The sequence below is a fragment of the Nyctibius grandis genome, chromosome 5 (assembly GCF_013368605.1).
Source record: "Nyctibius grandis isolate bNycGra1 chromosome 5, bNycGra1.pri, whole genome shotgun sequence".
NCBI classification, from domain to species: Eukaryota; Metazoa; Chordata; class Aves; order Nyctibiiformes; family Nyctibiidae; genus Nyctibius; species Nyctibius grandis.
In genome coordinates this window covers 18,053,123-18,073,533 of record NC_090662.1, presented here as the reverse complement: position 1 = coordinate 18,073,533, position 20,411 = coordinate 18,053,123, and the positions used below count along the sequence as shown (strand labels likewise).

The 20,411-nt window shown below is 42.7% G+C and overlaps 2 protein-coding genes across 4 annotated transcripts; one reads left to right on the top strand and one right to left on the bottom strand.

The window, feature by feature from the left end:
- Positions 1-9,795: 9,795 nt before the first annotated feature.
- Positions 9,796-15,127, bottom strand: TPRKB (TP53RK binding protein). 3 transcript variants are annotated; one of them, XM_068401888.1, is made up of 5 exons: positions 15,044-15,127; positions 14,228-14,451; positions 13,081-13,203; positions 12,627-12,803; positions 9,796-11,806 (listed from the first exon to the last, which is right to left on the bottom strand). In XM_068401888.1, exons 2-5 carry the CDS (start codon positions 14,366-14,368, stop codon positions 11,720-11,722), a joined length of 528 nt encoding a protein of 175 aa, XP_068257989.1. In that variant the 5' UTR covers positions 14,369-14,451; positions 15,044-15,127; the 3' UTR covers positions 9,796-11,719. The 3 variants fall into 3 exon arrangements, with proteins under 3 accessions (XP_068257989.1, XP_068257987.1, XP_068257988.1); XM_068401886.1 differs by lacking the exon at positions 15,044-15,127 and adding an exon at positions 14,703-14,772; XM_068401887.1 differs by lacking the exon at positions 15,044-15,127 and adding an exon at positions 14,658-14,734.
- On the top strand, positions 14,804-20,148 carry ALG10 (ALG10 alpha-1,2-glucosyltransferase). Its single transcript, XM_068401885.1, has 3 exons — positions 14,804-14,978; positions 15,288-15,485; positions 18,076-20,148. Exons 1-3 carry the CDS (start codon positions 14,814-14,816, stop codon positions 19,129-19,131), a joined length of 1,419 nt encoding a protein of 472 aa, XP_068257986.1. The 5' UTR covers positions 14,804-14,813; the 3' UTR covers positions 19,132-20,148.
- Positions 20,149-20,411: the final 263 nt, after the last annotated feature.

The following is a 20,411-nucleotide window of genomic DNA, read 5'->3' as shown; positions in this document are numbered from 1 at the left end:
AAATACAGCAGTGATGCCTAGGATTTCTGAAATTCCTTACTGCAAACTCCGTGTTCAGCAACTAAACTTATGTGAACGCAGCTGCAATGGGCAGCACGGCTGGACCACTGGAGCAACAGTGTCACCCCACAGTCAAAAAAAAAAAAAAAACACCAAACAAAAAAAACAAACACCTTTTTATAGCACTAATTCGAGACTGGCGTAACCGGGATCGCTGCTCCGCAGAGGAAACGCGTGCTGGGCTTAAGACCGCGCCTTTCACGTGTGGGCAGAAACCCACCAAATACGATCTGCCCTGGAGCCACGGCAGGCTCGTCCCTACCTGAACACAACCCGCCCAGGCCTTGCTGAGAGCTCGGCCAGGAGACCCTCACCAGAGTACCTCAGGGGTGCGGCCAGACCGACGGGATTAACGCCGAGCACGGACCTACCAGGGCTGGTCCCTCACGGGGCCGCTCAGCAGGGCCCACCGGAGCCGAGGGGACCCCCACACACACACCCGAGGGAGGAGCGGCCACCCGGTGTGCGCGGAGCCGCTCACGAGCCACACGGAGCCCCGTGGGGAGCCGCCCTGCCTCAGGAGAGAGCGCGCACCTCCCTCCCCCGACCGCAACGGCCCCCCTGGGGGAAGGGGAAGGCCTCCGGACACCCGCCGCCCCGCTCACCGCCTGACAGACCCCAGCGCGGCGGTGCCGCCCGGGCGTTTGAAATGGCGCCCCGCCCACGTGTCGCGCCGCGCGTCCTCATTGGCCGGTTCGAACGATACGCGGCAGCTCGCCCCGCCCCACCCCGCCCCACCCCACCCCACCCCACCCCACCCCACCCCACCCCGGGGCGTGCTGGGGCCTGTAGTTGGCCGGGGGCCGCCTCAGGCTGGGCTTCCCCCGCTCACCGTGGGCAGCCTGTAACAGGTTAAATATATGTAATTGTTCACGGCCTGGTAGAACTAGCGATGGACCTTTGAGCATCACAGCACCCAGGGTCATCACAGGCTTCCCAAAAGGCTGCTGTAGGCGGCCCTGGGGTGGCTGGCTGGCTGCTGGCAGCCATGGCTGGGGCTGTGGCTGTGGCTGTGGCCGTGGCCCCTGCTGCTCCGCTCGGCTTTGCAGGCCAGGCCGCTCCTTTGGCGCTTTGTGCTCTTCAAGTGCAGGTTCCAGCCTTGTTGTTTAATTCCAGCCTTGCTGTTTGCATGTCCAAAGAAGGGCAACGAAGCTGGGGGAAGGGTATAGAGGACAAGTCCTATGAGGAGCGGCTGAAGGAACTGGGGTTGTTCAGTCTGGAGAAAAGGAGGCTGAGGGGAGACCTTATCGCTCTCTACAGCTTCCCGAAAGGAGGTTGTAGCAAGGCGGGTGTCAGTCTTTTCTCCCAGGTGATAAGTGACAGGACGAGAGGAAATGGCCTCAAGTTGCACCAGGGGAGGTTTAGATTGGGTATTAGGAAAAATTTCTTCACTGAAAGAGTTATCAAGCCACACAGATAACCTGTGGAACAGGCTGCCCAGGGAAGTGGTGGAGTCACCATCCCTGGAGGTATTTAAAAGACATGTAGATGTGGTGCTTAGGGACACGGTTTAGTGGTGGACTGGGCAGTGCTGGGTTAACAGTTGGACTAGATGATCTTAAAGGTCCTTTCCAACCAAAACCATTTTATTTATATTTTATGATACCTGCTGTTTGTCACTGCAGGGCCCAGTTTGACTGGCTGACCTCAGCAGCCATGGTGGTGGCAGCAATGGAAGGGAAAGCCTCCATGCACTTGCCATGTAGGAAGAGTGGTGTCTGCAGTAGCTGTCTGCAGACCTGTGGCCAGGACGTGCAGGGAGCCCAGGAGTTGGTTGGGGACTCCTGAAGCACTTGGCTTCGGGGCCTTGCTGGGGTGCAGGGCCTCAGGGTGACTCCTGGCACAGCTGCTGTGCTAGTTATGGTGGAGGGTGAAGGTGGGCTCCTTTTGTTTCCTCTACACCTTTGCTGGATATGATTGTCCTTGTAACTTAACTGCACCAAAAGGGGTATGTACCTGTTCCTAAGCTGACACAAGGAATAGCAAGATTCCTGGATGTCAGTCCCAGCTACTGCAAATTAATACAGGCTGACTGATAGAATAGTTTTAAAAGTAGACCCACATCAGTTAGAAACACCAGGAAAATGCCACTCTTCCATGTTTCTTCTGTTGTTTGATGCTGTGCAGTGCTTTGGGTTTCTTCCCTCAGAAGTTGCACTCAAGTGATATATTCTGTTCTCAGTATTTTGGGATGACTAACTAAATCACTGGACTGGAATTTAGCAGCCGAATGAGAATGGTTAATTGTGACGTGCAAAATATTTTGTAACCCTTTCTCTACTTGGCCACTTATATTTTGGTATCTTTCATGCAACCTTGCAAGCAGTATATATGCAAGTTATATATATAGCAAGTATCCTGTGTATTGGCTAATATGCACAGTAAATGGCTGGGACAAATAGGCTACTAGGCTGAGTATTAACATGCTCACCTCCTACCTTTCCTCCCTCCCCATCACCCCAGGAGTCCCTCCTGGCTGGCAGTGGTCAGTCAGGTGGGGAAGTGTCAGGCTTTGTTGCCCATAAAACAGGCCAATCCTCATTATTACAGAGTTTCTGTCTTCCAGCTTTTTATCTCAGGATTTTATACCTTCCTTTGGTGTTTTTCTCATGGGTCCTTGAATTACTATCACTGATGTAACAATTTCAATTCTACATTTTTACCGTTCTTCTCTTGCATTGCTTTAGCTTATAGAATGTCTCACTAATAGCTCAACAGCAATTTTTTTTTCAGTAAGTTGAGCAAGGGTCATGAGCAAGGGTCCATGGCTGTATTAACAAAACTGAGTCAGGAGCATTATAAAGGATAATTTTCCACAAAGAAAATTATGATAGAAGAATAAAAGTTGGGAGATCTCAAGAGTCTATTGTATGACCAAAAATCAACAATCTCACACTTCTGAGATAAGGTTTGCATACACCTCCTTTTGCTTAGTTCAGTCAAAATGTGAAAGCATCAATAAGAAACAGAAAACCAAGATGAAATTAATGGGGAAAGGGGCAAATACACTGTAAGTGCTCCAGATCTTAGGACTGAAGGTAGGAAAAATGTGTAAAGAAAACAGGAAAAATCTGATGTACAGCTTGTATCGTGGCATCTAACACTCTGTACGTGTTCTTTAAGAAAACAGAATCCAGAAGTTGTAACTGCCTATAGTCTCCGGATCAGGTCTCAAAAATCTAGAAGTGATTCAAGTCAGTAATTCTTTACTGATGTCCGAATTTCTTCCTCCACGTCATTGTAATATTTCTATTTTTCTGTATCTAATATGTTACTAATAATGGAGAATGATATGACATCCTCGGTAGCTCCGCTGGTTCCAGTGACACACTTTTACTCACACAGCCGTTAGAAGTGAACAGCACATGCACTTCTGTTGAAGTGCACACTGATGTACTAGTCTTGTAACAAGTTTACTTAAAGGAAATGGAGACTCAATCAGTTTCCATTAAACGGTCCTGGTGTCAATGAAATTAAAATAGCTCTTTTTATAAATGTTATTTATGGAAACGAGTCTTAAGACCACTGAGAGTATGAGTAAACAAGCTCAGTCTTAATTTTCTGGAGTGTAAGTCATATCCCAAGACATATTTGGAAATTGCTAATTGTTTGACTAAAAGTAAAGGAACCAATCTGATTTATATAAAAATATAAATGCTATGTGAAGGAAAGGCAAAAGCCTTTAGAAATGCACCAGATCTACAAGTTCAGATTTGTCTTAATAGCAATTATATGTGACAAAAAGCTTAAAGTAACAGTTAAATGAGAAATAAGGTTGTCTTAATTTTTTTGGCAGTTTAAAGACGATACAAGAAGGTGTTCACATTTTGCTTTGGGAAAGAAGGGCTTTGGCCTGTTTTTCTAAACTACAAGTTTAAATGTGTTTATTCACGAGCCCTACAAATAGTTACTGGACCATTGGATTTATTATACTAAACCCACCATTAAGCCAGCTAATCATGCAATGCCCAGCTTTTGGGGGAACTTCTGCATTGGCACAGCCTCTTGTTAGTTGATGGCTCCAGGTGGTCAGGGAAGAATAGGATGTATGTGACTTTGTTACTAACCCTACATGTCCAAATGTTTTCTTTTGTGTGATATACTGCTTATTGACTGCTTATTGAATATGATTGTCTTATAGAAGTCAACATATTATTAAAGAAAGCACCTACTTTTTCATAAAAATGTTAAAATATTAGAGCACATATAAGTGATGGTGGCTTGAAATTTCACTCCAGACAAGTTAAACCAAATTAGCTGTAGAAAGGAACTAAGTTTTACCCCAAAATAGCCTGTGATCTAATAGAAAGTAGTTCTAAGTTACAGCTCATCCTGTGTTTTTCATCACCAGCACCCTCCATCTGTGCATTACTTGTGTTGCTATGAATTTGGCAACACTTTAGCAGTGAGCTACTGTTTATAAGAAGGGATCCCAGCAGCTAAAAGAAGCCAGTCGTTGGGATTACTCATTACTTGCCTTGTGAGCTCTTTCAGAGAATTTCTTGAAGAACTATGTCAAAATCAGCTTTAGAAAACCAGTAATTTGAGAATTTTGCCACATATCAAGCACTGCCAGATTAGCGTTGGTCAAGTTGGTGGACGTGGGAGAAAGATTCCTTTTGTTGGTACTGAGTGAATATTTTCCTCTTTTGTGCAAGGAAACAAGAGGATAAAAAAGGACAACTTTTTCCTCTCTGCAAGAAGACTTCTGATTCATTGGGAACTCGGTCACCAAGACACCATGAATGCTTCCAGAAGGTAAGCTGTGGGTACTGCATTCCCTTCAGGCAGGAACAGGAAAGAATATTGACAGAAAGAATACTGACAGAATATTCCTCTCATGGTCTTCACATGATGCTGCCAGATGATCATGATACTGTGTTATTTTATTTGCAGTTACACAAGATGGAAGGTAGCCCTTGTCCTGATACGAATGTTAAATGTGTATATCTAATTCTACAACTACTTTCTGTAAAATCTCAGCTGCAGAACTTCTGTTTTATTGATGAATTCCCTTTTGCAGATTGCACTTCCTAGTCTCATTTTTAACAAATCCATTTTGAAAGCTCTCTTTGAAGTGTGCATACGTATAAAAGTATAATATGTGTTTAAAAGCTCTTTACTCATAAGCTGTATCTGCAGTAACATTTTAGGTAACTCCTACTCTTCTGTGATAATAACAGCAGGAACATGTAAGAACCAGAGCTGTAATACATCTAATACTTCTCAGACCCCTTCCCAAGCTACAGGAAAATCACATGCTGATTGATCTCCTTTTGACATTCCAGTTCAGATGGAATTGTGGACATTCAACATTTTTTTCTCTTAAAAAAAAAAGAAGCAGGCCCATTGGGGCGTAGCAGGCAATTTTCAGTGGAGGTAACAATAACTGGAGGTCAGCTACCATAGATTAACACTTCTACTTTCAAACCGTTTGGGAAAGGTGGCAAAGCAATGTAAAATGTTACTTCAGAGAATCCTGCAGATACGTTTTGTGTAGTTACCCCTGATTGGTACCTTTGGCTAATGAATACCTTGACACAGACTGCGGAGGGAAGTCCCCTCTGAAAAGCAGAGATAGAAACACATTATCAGAGCAGGATGGGAAGCTCACATAGCACATGCTGTGCTTATTCCCATGGATTAAAGCTTTGGAAACTGGTAATTTTTTTTAAACCCTGCCACTTTCGGAATATTGCAAAATGAAAGGGTATGTTTTTCCTCATACAACTGATCTGTATCAACAGTGAAGAGTAAAAGCGCTGTGCGTCCTCTAACAAGCCCACACCCAGTCTCTCTGCCTGTCAGTGGGAGAGAAATACCAAATGGCTGGTAAATGTTTTGCATTTCCAATTATGGAAATTATTTTATGAGCCCCATACAGTTTGAAGAGCTCTTTCCCAAATCCAGTCAATGATACAATGCACACTCTGGAGTTCATTATAAACACTATTGAACTGTTAATAAAAAAAGAATTATTTTTAATCTTAATCTTGCTTTTTGTTATGGTAGGATACATTCTCTCCGTGCTCACAGACAGAAGACCAATGGGAAAAAAAGTGAGAACTGGCATAGCACCTCTGGGTTCCAGCACCAGCATGGAGATGATCTTGCTGCAGTCCATGTCCTTTACACAGTGATTGTCATGATCCTGCTAATGGCAATTTGGGGACCCTGGTCAAGAAAGGATTCATCCTGACAGCAGCAATATGCTTGCAGGAATATTTGTGTTGATTATCCATACCCAGGAGGTACAAAAAAATGGTCTCAGCATATTACAGTTTACTTGAAACTGCTTAAACGGTTGCTACTTGTGGAACTGAATCTGTGAAGCAATTTAATAGGCAATGTACAGAACATGACTTTGTGAATAACATGTACCTGTTTGCACTGTACACGTTTATATTACCCTTTGCATGTATATGAAACTTGCTTTAAGCACAATATGCTAGCAAGAAGAATTCAACTTATGTTTTTATTGGTCAATGTTTTGTATATCCACCCCAGCTTTCCATTCTTGAACTTACGTTGTCCAGTCTCTACCTCTGCTAAGATTACCTGTCCTAATCCATGGTAAAACATACACTATAAACAGGCAAATAATCTGGCGTGTCACCACAACATAGGAAAAAAAAATCAATAAAACCAGCTATCCTGCAGGCAAAGGAAGACCTCTGAACAAGTCAAAATCTCATTTCCGTTGCTGAAGAGAGTTTACATGGGACTCTCATGTGCCTATTTTTAACTTATGGTAATGCCTTTGTAAACTCAGGAATAAAGCCGTGAAATAAACTGTGTTTGTAAGCATCCTTTGTTGCAGAACCAACTGTCTCAGTCTTCAATCTTGTACCAATATATTTAATTCATCTTCAAGCACTGCTTGCTTTTCCATAATTCATTAATACCTCGTGGCAGTACCAACCTCTACATACACCAGCCCATCCTTGATGGGGGGTGGGCATTCCATACTCCCACTTTTTCAGGGAAGTAACTTCACTCAGAAAACCTGCACGCTTTCTGGAAATACAGCCAGCTGGCAGTCTCTGTTATAAACTCTTTGTTAATTGTATGGTTGCCTACTCCTGATGAGCTTAGGTTAATGGACTGGCAGCACTTAGGGGCAGTGGCTCTTGGGAGCAATAGTCCAAGCCTTTGGAGCTTAAACTCAGCTTAAACCCTAAATTTCAGCATTGCCTAAATAAACAAACTATCCTAATAAACAAAGAAGAACTGCAAGACATTTTGAATACTCAGGAACAGATAGATACATGTTTGTAATTATGTAGTACCTGTAGACAACACAATTCTTATAAGTACCGTGTACCCCATTTTTGCATCCATCCATAATCCGGGGGGGTACATAACCTGCAATGTTCCTGAGAAGACCTACAGGGCATACCTCAAGGAGTGTTCACAAAGCACAATGCAGCACCAGAGACACCTGTGTCAGCTCGCAACAGGCAGGTGTGGGTGCTGGAATCAGTGTTCCTGTATCGATGCAGCACTCCGCCAGTGTTACCTTACTCAGGCAAACATCCATGTTAAGGTACCACCTCATCATGCTTTAACATGGGAGCAAAGCTTTGATGATGTTCTCTGAAGAACAGCACACAAAGGAATAATAATAAAAAATAGGTGATTAGTGCATTAAATACATTGTCGTAGGACATAGGGACCCCAGTCATAAAGCATATAGGATGAACTAATATTACAAGTGAAAGCAAAAGAATGGTCCCTCCCTTGTAAATGTACCATTGAAGTACACGAGAAGAGAGAGGGATTTAGACATTCTGACCAAAAACCTCAGGCGGTCGGGGTTGTGTGATGGGTGATGGCCTCAGCACATTGGAAGCTTACTGTCATCAAGGCTTTTGCAGGAGAGAGGGAGTTTTGACAACGGGTCACAGTGGCACTGAACAATCATTTATTTCGAAAATGATGAAAGGAGCTTCCCCTAGCTGAAGGAGGCACAGGAGGAGGCCTGGAGCTGCTGCTTTGAAAACACAACAAGGCAAGAGGGTAAGCTTCAGGAGACCGAGGTGAACTGTGCAGGGCTTTGGAAGTAAATGCAGACAGGTAAAAGCATCTCAGGATGACAGGAGAGGAAGCCAGTGAACAGAGCTGGGGAGAGGGGCACACTTCACGGTGAGGGGAATTCACTCCTGGAACCAGTCACCGACAGCTGACGTGGATTTTTCCTTTGCTCAAGGTTTTGTAAATCAGATTGGCTATTCGTTCTAACACACGTAGCTTTTAGAAACATGCATTTTACTAATACCAAACACACAGTTCAGAGATGCACAGGCTGCAGCTCATAAACTGAGTTGCCAGATCAGTGAACCTGCATCGCTTGTGCTGCCACGTTCATCACGGCGACCTGCAGATGTGGCCACAGAGCAGTCAGGAGTCATCATCCTGATGCGAGGCAGCCTACCCTCTGCTTCCCTCTTTCCCTGCAGAACCTCTGACTGTCCCTTTCACATCACTGGGAGATTTGCCATGTGCCAAAATATACATTCCCCCAGCCAGGGGGTGGACACACATCCGACCCGCACACATGCACCAGCCCACAGGTGAAGGCTGCTGGCAAATCCTGGTGTGCTACTGGACATCTTCCCCGAGGGGAGGACGACCACCTCCGTCACGATAGGGTGGGCAATTTTTCCTTGAGTGTATGTCTGCATCCTTGCTGCATGCCCAGAGGTACCTGTTACGTGATGGACAGGCAGCAGTTTGGACATATATCAGAACTGTCTTTAACTCAAACAGCGACAGCCTGCTGGCTTTACTGCATATTACAGTCTTTGTAAAAGGTGGCTTGGTGCAGTCTGGTTCTTGCTTGCCTTGTCTCCTCTTTTTTTATTTTTTCCCCCTAAGAAACTCATGTATTGCAAAGCATTCAAGCAGGAAAGAGAGTTCTGTGGTGGATGAGGTTTTAGCTATCGCCTTTTAGCACAGGCTGCTGGTTTCGCTCAATTTGTGTAATATACACAATGTTAAAAAGGCAGCATAGGCCAAAAAAAAAAGAACCCAACAACCACCACCTAAAAAAAAAAAAATAAAACCTAGAACAATTGACCACACGGCACACCTTTGGATTTAGTTGTTAAATTTATAAATCCTGCAGGTATAATCCTGCCTCTGAAGCCCTGGAGATCCAAATAAGGTATCGAAAATGCTTCAGTTTCCTCCCTTTCACCTTGTGATAGAGGAGACGAGATATGAAAGTTCAGAGGAGTCAGCAGCAGAACATTAAATGTTTTGAAAAATCTGTGTTTTCTCCTTAAACCTTTGCTTTGCTGGAAAACAGCGGTGGTTGATTTAAACAGGAACATTATAGATCAAAATTTACTATTTTTTAATGTGTTCAGAAAGACAAGCGTAACTTTGCAGGGTCAACAATATCTACATTTATTACCAGTTTTTGTAAATAATTTAATTTAGTTAGACAATGCAACTAGGACTAAGGGAAAACTGTGGTCTTGCAAGGCAATGGCATAGCCTCTCACTGCCAACAGACCCAAATCATCTGCCTGATAGATACTATGGGGGCTTCATCTCCCACAATCATTTCCAGTAAATCCACCCATGAAAATAGCTCATTCGGGTCTCACAGCAAGTCAGAATTTCATCATTTAATTCATGTCAACAGTAACAAACTATTTACTGTTTCTACACTAACAAAATAGACTGACAAGAATTAGAAACACGGAACCAAAGTTTGGAACATCTGTATCAATTGTTATGCAACTATCTTTTTATTAATATTTGTTTTATATTAAACAGACCAGGCTGATGTTTTACACGTTCAAAAAAGGCTGTGGTTTAAGCATACCTGTCTGCTGTTATTTTAAGCCACCAAAAACAATGTCAGCAGTTCAGCCAGCACATCTGATGATATACTCCATGCACCAACTGGACTGTCAGAAGAGGAAAACAGGTCTTTTATTTCCCATGGTCATTCTCACAGGCTGATGTTACACACGTTTTATTTCAAAAGACTCAAGCCCTTCCAAGCTCCGTTTTTTATTACTGGCTTGCATTTCCCTTTAGAGAGCACGACACATTCTGTAAAACCATCTTTACATCAAGAAATCAGCACAGCCATTTCTCCTGAATCATGTCTTTTGATAAACCTTGTAATTCCCTTGGTACTTGGTCAGCATTTTGCCATTGATTTGGTTGGCAAGAAAAGGACGGTATTTGTCCTACTGTGTTTTAACTGAAGGAAGAAGAATGAACCCAAATCAAAATGCGAAACAGAAGCTAGGGATTTCCATAGTAAATACAGAAACACAGACAATACTAGGTCTATACATGTTTGCTCGTCTGTTTGCTGCAGTGGATAACATTTCAACCCTAACTCAGACTTGCCTCTCCCCCAAAATATATTTTGTTTCCCCAAACACTATGTGTAAGAATCTGGGGCATATTCTCCCAAATATCTTTTTTTGTGTACTCAAAAGTACACAAATCATAATACCTCAGAGAACATTAGAAAAAAACCCCAAAAATGCAGCCAGCTACAGAGTTTTATACATGTCCCAGAAAAACAATACAGCAGAACAGTAACAAACAGTATGGATCTCTACCTAATTAGGACAGTAATTTTTCTTGAACAGGATGCCTGCATGTGATTACATGATACTCACGCAGGGCTGTTGGACCTGGTGACTATTGGAAATCAATATTCTTTTTAGTTCCCTTTGGTGGCCTTTCCTAACAGTGGTTCAACAAAATGAGTTCAATGACCCTTTCAGAACGCTATGTGTGGTGTATCGACAATCTATGATGCAAATTTCTCTGTGAATTCTCCACCAGGAACCAGGCCCTAGGAAGTCAGCATCACCACGCTTAATTCAGTGTTACAAAAAGCACCTCTCATTATCATTGAATTCCAACACTGAGGTACCACAGCAACATGCCAGTACCACAGCGGTATGCTGCATCTGATGACATCAGATTGTCAGGTGCTAACACCACCACAGCATCATCCATACTGACCTTATGCATTGTTCTGCACACCTCTGATGCCCCTGCTCCACATGCCCCCAGCGCTGGCTGCCATGGTGCCCCTCCCTCCCCTCCCTGTTCCCAAAGCGTGGTCAGCGACTCCATCCCATTAGCAGTAGTTTCTGGATAGTGCTTTATGGAAACTTCGCTTTTTCTAGTCTGTCAGCAATACTTCGTGCCATAGAGACACCTTTTCTGGCAGTAGTATCATTAGAAGGGTATCATCCATCAGGAGTGCCAAAACAAAACAAATCAGGGGAGGGTTAATAAAAATGATTTACAATGTTTGAATCCTATCTGGGACTAGGAAAACATTTGATGAAAGAGAAGAGTAAATGCAGATTTACAAGCCTTCTGTTTATGATCAACTTAAGGTACTGGCAAAAGTAATTTTTCTTCTCTTGTTAAGAAAATGGACAGAAAGGCCAACGGCAAACTCTGCTTTGCACGGCAGAATTGCTCTCTGTGCTTAGAACACAGCTCAGATTACCCCTGTCTCCAAGCTTGCTCATTTATGGTTAAAGCTCAGATGTCATCAAACGCAGCACTACACCACTTTCTCTGAAATGCAGGATGAATTGCAATGAAGTGTTTGTACATCTTAAAAAGCCTTCTTTTTCCTTTAAAAAAATTTATTCCCACATTTTCATAAAACATCTTTTGTTGACATTCTGCAAACAATACTATCCAATAAGGTGCCAATTTTTTCTTCCTGTGGAGTAATTTTGTACATCTGCAGAAAAAAAAGAACAAGAAAAACATAAAAGCTGTATAAGAAAGAAAAAAATTGATCACATATCTTCTAAAAACATGTACACAAGAAATTATTTCCCCTTCTCTCCCACTTTTTACATTGGAAATTGCTATCTTGTGACTGCAAGACAAAACTGGGACTGAGGAACCAAGCAAATTCTGAAACTGCAAGGAAAGCTATGAAACTGAATGACAGAAGCACTTTTAGCTCCACGTGTTATATGCTATGATTGTATTCATATGTCTGCCATCATTACTTTGACGGACATGATGAAGATGATTTAAGTTACCTGAATTTTATCAAATGAAACACATGCTTCAAGATATGCATCTAGCGTATGGTAATCCGTTAAGAGCACACATGCCCTAACACAGCTCCTAGCAGCGAATCAACACATTTTTATTTTAGCCGCCCATGCTGGGACTATTTATGTGCTTAAGATTATGGAACTCTTCAGGACTGAAAATCTATTTTTAATTAAATGGATATTTGCCTGAGAAAACAGGAAGCAAAAGTGCGTGAATGGTAGGCAGCAATCTGGAATTTGTTTTTGCTTTCCAACTTCCTGACAATGTTAAGAATTTGAAGACTTAAAATTTGTGATGTCAGGGTGTGACAACTAGAACTTTTTTCAAGTAAAAAATGGTAAGAAAGAAATAATCAAGGTTCACTTACAGCAAGTTTCCAGTTGTTCTAAAGAAATACAGACCCTAGATTAATTATGTCCATTGATATTTAATCAGATAACTAAATAAATCATCCCTTTTCTCTATGCCAGTCATCTCTTTTGGCTACCTACCTTTTTAACTTTGGCAGTGTCTGTTAGTTCGGGGAGTTCATCTAGAGAAACCTGTTGGCCTTCTACCTGAGATGCTACATCTTCCACATTTACAGTTTTTTCTCTGTCCTCAACCAGAACAATGAGGACTGCTGTGTCATTGTCTGAAATGCCAAACTTCTTAAATGCATCTGAAATCTAAGAAAAGATGAAAAATATCAAAATGAGCCACTTTCTCACTACATATAAGCAACCTTTACTGGGTCAAATAAAGCAAGAGTATAAATTGACACGTTTTACATTAATGGAGTTCTGACAAGCTACAAGAGATAACAGCATATAAGTGTTATTAAAAATAACAGTAACTTCTACTAGTAGCCAGGTAAATAGTTAAGTGAATACGTATATTTAGCTTGTCTGTATAGATCTTAGCAAGCTGCTCTGGCAAAAAGGACATTTGATCAGTAAATCTTACGTTGTTGTTTGGTGAAAGGCTGAAAATAATTTCTGCATAGAGAGTTCTGGTCTTCATTTTACCTATCTTGTGTAGATGAACTGCTTTGTTAGTCGCCACAAGAATTTGAAAAGGATCTACAATCTGTAAAACACAACAGAAGTTAAACAGGAATTTAACATACTATTTTGAACTCTGGAAAAATCCTGACCACTTAATTTTGATAGCATAAGTCTGCAATTGTAGAAGTGAGCAAAACAGTATTCTGCTAGTTATTTTAGCAATTCTTGCTCTTACAAAGTCACAGAATCACAGAATCAATCAGGTCGGAAGAGACCTCTGGGATCATAGAGTCCAACCGTTGCCCTGACACCATCATGTCAACTAGACCATGGCACTAAGTGCCATGTCCAGTCTTTTCTTAAGCACATCCAGAGATGGTGACTCCACCACCTCCCTGGGCAGCCCGTTCCGATGTCTAATGACCCTTTCTGAGAAGAAATTCTTCCTAATGTCCAACCTGAACCTCCCCTGGCAAAGCTTGAGGCTATGTCCTCTTGTCCTATCGCTAGTTGCCTGGGAGAAGAGGCCGTCAATGTGATTATTTCCTGCGTGGGGTAATACTTGACATAAAAACAAAGATTACACTCTCTCAATCAGGTTACTGAAATCTTTTGAAAAAGGAATCGCATTAATAAATCTTCTGTCAGTAAATGATCAGATTAGATTCTTCTTTTTTGCCTTCCCTAACTACTACTTTGCTAATTCTAACAAAATAGACTAGATTCAGAAACTAGTTATGGGTTCAAATGAGAACAAAGGCTCCAAATGGTAGATTTTTGACAGCATTAAGCAATTAGTACTACATTTTACAGATGGAAGTAGATTTAAATAGCTCTACCAAGTAGGACATGAAGTGAAAGAAGACGACAATTGTTTTGGCCAATCCTGCCAAGCCTCTTTCTTTTACACAGCTGAACCCTTACACTGTAATGAAACCGAAGGAGGGTCATTTGAGCAGAGAAAGTGAAGTACGTGTATAGCAGCGACTCTCGCGACAGGGATTACACACACGGGTCGTTTCTCACAGTTCCCGCAGAGGAGGATTTCCACGCTGCCTTCCAAGCCGTAACGCGGTACAAACTGGACGACACAAACATTCACTCACCATTGCAGGGTTTATTAATGCTCCTTCAATGGATCCCTCCATGGCTTTTTTTCTGAGAGCAGCGGCGTTTTTCACGCGGTCGAAGAGGAGGAGGGTCACGGTGCAGCCGGGAAACAGCTCCAGCGGGTGCCTTACAGCCATGGCGCACCGGGGGCGCCCCGCAGCGCCCGCCCTACGGCCTCCGCACGGTAACGGTTACACACGGACGCGCCCACCCGTGTCTCCTATAAAACACGATTTTAGCAACACGCAACCATTCATACACGGTCTGCAACGCTCCCTAGAGCTGACGCCCCACGCGTGCGGGCCCCACGGCCGGAGGCGGGCCGCGCCCCCTGCCCGCCGCTCTCCTCACCCCCTCCCGCCCGGGAGCGCCCGCGCTGACGGGACCCGCCGTCCGCTCCCGGCTCCGCCCGCTCCCGGCTCCTACCGGCCGCCCTGCCGGCCCCGCCACCGCCGTGCCCCAGGCCCTCACCGCCCCCCGGCCAGCGCCTCCGCCGCGGCCCCGCGCCGCCAGGCCCCTCCTCCCCGCGCCCAGCCCTCCCCGGAAGGGCGGCCGCTTCCCGGCCAGCGCGGCGGCGGCAGCATGGAGCGGGCCGAGGCCTACGGCTTTTCCGCCGCCGTGAGCGGCGCCTTCCTGCTGTCGTGCCTGCTCTTCGCGGCCATCAGCCGCCGCCTGCGCGGGCCCTACATGGACGAGGCCTTCCACGTCCCCCAGGCGCAGGCCTACTGCCACGGCCGCTTCCTCCAGGTGCTGCGCGGGAGCCCGCCCGGCTCGTGTTTTTCTGTCAGGATCGATGATTTCTATGAACATACTGTGTGCGCTGTGAAAAGGGAATCGGTTGTGGTGGTGGTTGTCCAAAACGCTGGCGTCTGCTTTCCGTGCCATGGGGGTGCAGCAGTGCGCCGGCCAGGGTGCAAAGCGCTCAGAAATTCCCGTTGTAATGCCTGAAACTCACCACACATCCACACTAACAAAACGGGGCGTGGGTGGGAATGGTCTGTCGTAAACTGTTGCGTGTCTCTGGTCCGTAACCCTCTGTCTCTCTCCGCTTTCCAGTGGGACCCCATGATCACCACGCTGCCGGGCTTGTACCTGGTGTCGGTGGGAGTAGTGAAGCCCGCGGCGTGGCTCTTCGGGTGGACGGGCAGCGTGGTGTGCTCTGCGGGAATGCTCAGGTTTATCAACCTCCTTTTCAGTGCTGGGAACTTCTATGTACTGTATTTGCTTCTGTTCAAGATCCATCAGAAGAATAAGGTATGGCCAAAGTAGAATAATTTTATGCACTCGTACGATCAATTTTGATGGCTCTGTGTGTTTTTGCTTCACTACATACATGAGCTGTCCTCAGCTTTATATATCTGCAAGTACTACTACCAGTTCGGCCAAAGAGGCACATTCCTTTTCTCTAAAAAAAATTGTATCTTTTTTTCTCACTCGGGGTGCAGTCCTCTCAAAATTTACTCTTGTACATAGCTAAAAGTAGTCCCATTGAAATAAAACTTAAAGTTAGTATGCATATAGACTTACTATCCAAAGGTCTGAATGCTCATCTAGTTGGGAATTGCTTAAGACTCTCCACAAAACTTCAACCACTGAATCCTGAGTGAAGCCCTGTGAGCTGCATTTAAACTAAAATCTGTTCTTTAGAAAGATACTGGGTTTGATGTCAGTATCTAGAACCAGAGAATAATTCAAAATGGAAAGAACTGGAAAATGATTCAGATTGGAAGGGACCGCAGGAGGTCCACCCTCCAGCCCAAAGCAGGTCAGCCCTGAGATCAGGTCATGTTGCTCAGGGTTGGGGCCTAGAAAGCTCTCGAAGGATGAAGAGTGACTGCACAACCTCTCTAGGCAACCTGCTGCATGCCTGACTGGCCTGATGGTGAAAAAGGTTTTTCTCACATCCAGTCTGAACTTCTGGCTCCCTTTAGCTGTTGACATCCTCACAGGTATTGGTAGGCTGTTGTTCAGTCCTCACAAGCCATCTTATTTTCCAGGCCAAACAAGGCCAGCTCCCTCAGCCTCTCCTCTCAGGGCAGGTGCTTCAGCCCTCCATTCTCTTGGTGGCCCTCTGCCATTGCTCCATTTTACCAGTGCCTTTTTTTTATCACAGGGCAAAAAATTGGACATGGTGCAGCTTAACAAATAGAGCAAAGAGGGATAATCACTTCCCTTGATCTGCTGCTATGGTCTTGTTAGTGCAGCCCAGGAGGCTGTTGCTGTTCCTTAGTGCCAGGGCACGCTGCTGACTCATGTTCACCTTGCTCTCTGCCAAGACCCCTGGGTCCCTTTCCTCAGAGCAGCAGCTCCTCAGCTGCTCCATGCCCAGCGGTATCATTGTGGGGATTTCTTCCTTTCCAGGTGCAGGCATTTGCATTTGTCCTTGTTGAATTTCATAGTATTTCTGTTGCCCCATTCCTCCAGCCTGTCTAGGTCACTCTAGATGACAGCTCTGCTCTTTAGCATATTGCCTGGTCCCCCCAGTTCAGTGTCATCTGCAAACTTGAGTGTACTCTCGCTGCTTTCAAGTCATTGATAAAGATGTTAAACAGGACAGGTTCCAGTATAGATCCCTGTGATACTCTGGTGGTTACTCTCCTTTGGGTAGAGTGTGACCAGTTAACCATCCAGCCAGTTTTTACCTGTCTAGTTCTCCACCCATCCAGACCATAACAGTTCAACTTGGATACAAGAATATTGTATATTTAAAGTGGTGGAGCATCCACCACTGCAGCAGGTAAATTGTTCCAGTGGTTAATGGCCTATTCAAAATCTTTCACCTTAGTTCTTTAGTTTCACTTTTAACCATAAGAACATTTTTTCCTGTTCCCCAAAAACTGAAGGATTCCTTTACTATAAAGAAAATTTCTTCTGATATATTTTCTTACAGGACACTCTTTATGCTTAAGCACATGATAAGACTATAGAGAATTGGGTCAAATTCAATAAATTGTTTCCACTTTTGGAACACTTAATTTTATGCTTGGAGGTGGAAATATAAATGTAAGAAAACAAAAGATTTCATGGCAGTAGTCTAAGCATTAGAAAGTGTAGTTGTATTATTGTCACTTCTTTGAACTCAGCATTTTCTCTATTCCTCTTTCTGTAAGGTGGTGACTGGCTGTTTCATCCCACACTACATCATTCAGAAACGTCATGCAATATTTGTTAATGTTGTGAATTGCGTTGCTTCATGTAGTGTGTGGGATAATTAGGAGGAGTTTTTAGCTGCATGATCTCCTACCTTCTTGAAAGTTTCTTTTCTAAGTCATAAATTATAATGAAGATAAACAATAAAAGCAGCACCAAAGATTAGAAACTTGCTGCTCTGTGGACTGACTTCAAAAGAGGCAATAGTATAAGCACAGCATGGTGTGTTCTGCTGTCTCACAGATAAATGGGATCTGATGATGAGATTTCAGGGGCATAAAACATTGAATTTTTTTTTTCCTTTTCTTCTGCCCATTAGTGTTGCTCTTTTATCCTAGGTATGGGGGCAGTTATATTCCCACAATGATTTTAATGCCACAAATTTGTGAACACTTGACACATGAAAGAAGTTGGTGTATTTTCGTTGCCATGTTTTTAACTCACCTGCAATAATGTTCCATACTGTCATGGGTCTTTTAACATTGTATAGTCCAACACTGTATTAACATAGCAGGAGATTAACAAAAATGTAGCATGTGTGCTTGTGCAGTAATGGAACCAGAGACCGTAGGAGATGTTACATTGTGTTGATGGAATTCTCAAGAATGATACTCTTTTATTTGTTTTTGTTTTTGTTTTTTTTTTTTAATTTTTATTGGACATTGCTAACCACATTTTTCTGCTTCTTCTCTAGGCTGTGTCTGGTTTCCAGAGAATCTTGTCTACGTTAACTCTTGCAATGTTTCCCACCCTTTATTTTTTTACATTCCTTTATTATACAGACCCAGGATCAGTATTTTTTACTCTCTTTGCCTATTTAATGTGCCTTTATGGTAACCATAAAACTTCAGCTCTGCTTGGATTTTGTGGCTTCATGTTTCGTCAGACGAATATTGTGTGGACAGTTTTTTGTGCTGGAAATGTTATTGCTGAGAAGCTAAATGAAGCCTGGAAGGCAGAGTTGCACAAAAAGAAAGACAAAAAGAGTTCTTCCAGGAAAGGATCATTTTCAGATTCAAAGAGAATATTGCAGTTTCTTATTGAATATCTTGTATCGCCTAAAAACTTAGTTACACTTACTGCTTTAACTTGGCCATACATTATATTAGTAACTGTGTTCTTTGTTTTTGTCTTCATCAATGGTGGAATAGTTGTTGGTGACCGAAGTAGCCATGAAGCCTGTTTGCACTTTCCTCAGCTGTTCTATTTTCTGTCCTTTACTGTCTTTTTTTCATTCCCTCATTTATTGACCCCTACTAAAATCAGGAAATTCCTTCTGTCATTACGAAAGCACCCTATGCAGTACAGCTTAATCGCTGTCATCTCTTTATTCCTGATCTGGAAATTTACCTATGTTCATAAGTATTTACTAGCAGATAACAGACATTATACATTCTATGTCTGGAGAAAAATCTTCCAAAGACACGAGCATGTAAAATATGTATTAGTTCCAGTCTATATGTTTGCTGGCTGGAGTTTTGCTGATACACTAAAATCAAAATCGATATTCTGGATCTTAATGTATTTTGTATGTTTATTAGCAGTCACAGTTCCTCAAAAATTGCTAGAATTTCGTTACTTTATTTTGCCATTCTTAATATATAGGCTCAATATTCCGTTTCCATCTCTATATAGACAACTTCTGGAGTTGGCTTTTTACATTGTTGTGAATGCCGTAACTTTTTATCTTTTTCTAAACAAAACATTCCAATGGCCAAATAGTGACGAAATCCAGAGGTTTATGTGGTGACTTTTTTTTTATACTTTCATACCCTTAGGAAAACCCAGTTCTGTTTCAGGACTGTGGACTCAGAAATGAAGCAATATGTTTTGCATTATGCAAGGACTTTTTTCCCCAGTTGGAATTGGGGAAGTAAGCTGTTTATATTCTTGCAACTGAATGTGAGATCTGGTATGGTGTAATATGAAGATATTCCATATATTGAATTTATGAGCTCCTGGAATTAACAAATTCTGTATAAGGGGGAATTTGGGAAGACTTTTCTGTCATTAATGTGAAATAAGGGAGATGTTTACAGTCATTTTTCATTATAATAAAATATTATATAACGTGTCCTTGAAAGTATGACAGTTTATGTTTCCGAGGTTTCTCTTTAAAACAAAGTATTTCAGTCTTTAACCTTTTTGCTACCTCTGGGTGCATATTTACTCCTTGGATCAGGCCACTTCCATCTAGGTTTGCTAGTGGTCAAGGTATGAACTACTACTGAAGTATAATGTTTTCAAAACCTCCTACATCCCACTGAATTTTCATGATTTTTTTTTGTCAATAAATGGTTACATTAGTTCTGCAAACAGGATGTAGGCTCTTAAATCATTAGAGCATTTTGAAAACTTTATTTCAAACTGTTATTTAGAAAATACATTGGAGGCTAAGTGCATGTACCTTCTTTGGGGGAATAAATGTTATTGTACAACAAAAGATAAATTGCGGTTGATAATTTGACCTATTAGAAGGGGAGTAATTTATGTATGTCAGACTGAAACGTATCGTTACACAGTGGAACGCAGTCTAATGAATACCCTTGTAAATAATCAGGCTTTTATGTCCTGGGGTTCTGTGTTCACAGGTTTGTACTGAAGTAGGGTATGAGTGCACTCCCAAGTTGAACTGTGTGTTTCTAAGACCTTTGATGTGTAATCTTAAAGAAATAAATGGCATTACTGAATTGTTCCTTTACATGTTTTTCATATATATACAAATCTAATGGAACTAGGGAGTATATATTTTGTTTTACAAGGTAAAATACAGGTGTATATATACATATATTTTTAAAAGCGTCTAGTGCATTATCATCAGAATAAAAGAAGGCTGTAATGGTTCCTGTCAGTAAATTACTTTAATTAGACTCAAAAATATTTGATTGCTTGAAGTTAACTATTAAGCGGTTTTATAAATATAACTAAATTATGTGGCGGGGGGATCCAAAAGTTCACATACTGTGTAGCATCTCTAAGTTCTTCCTTGTTCTGTGACGAAAATACTGCAGGCAAATCTATACAAACATA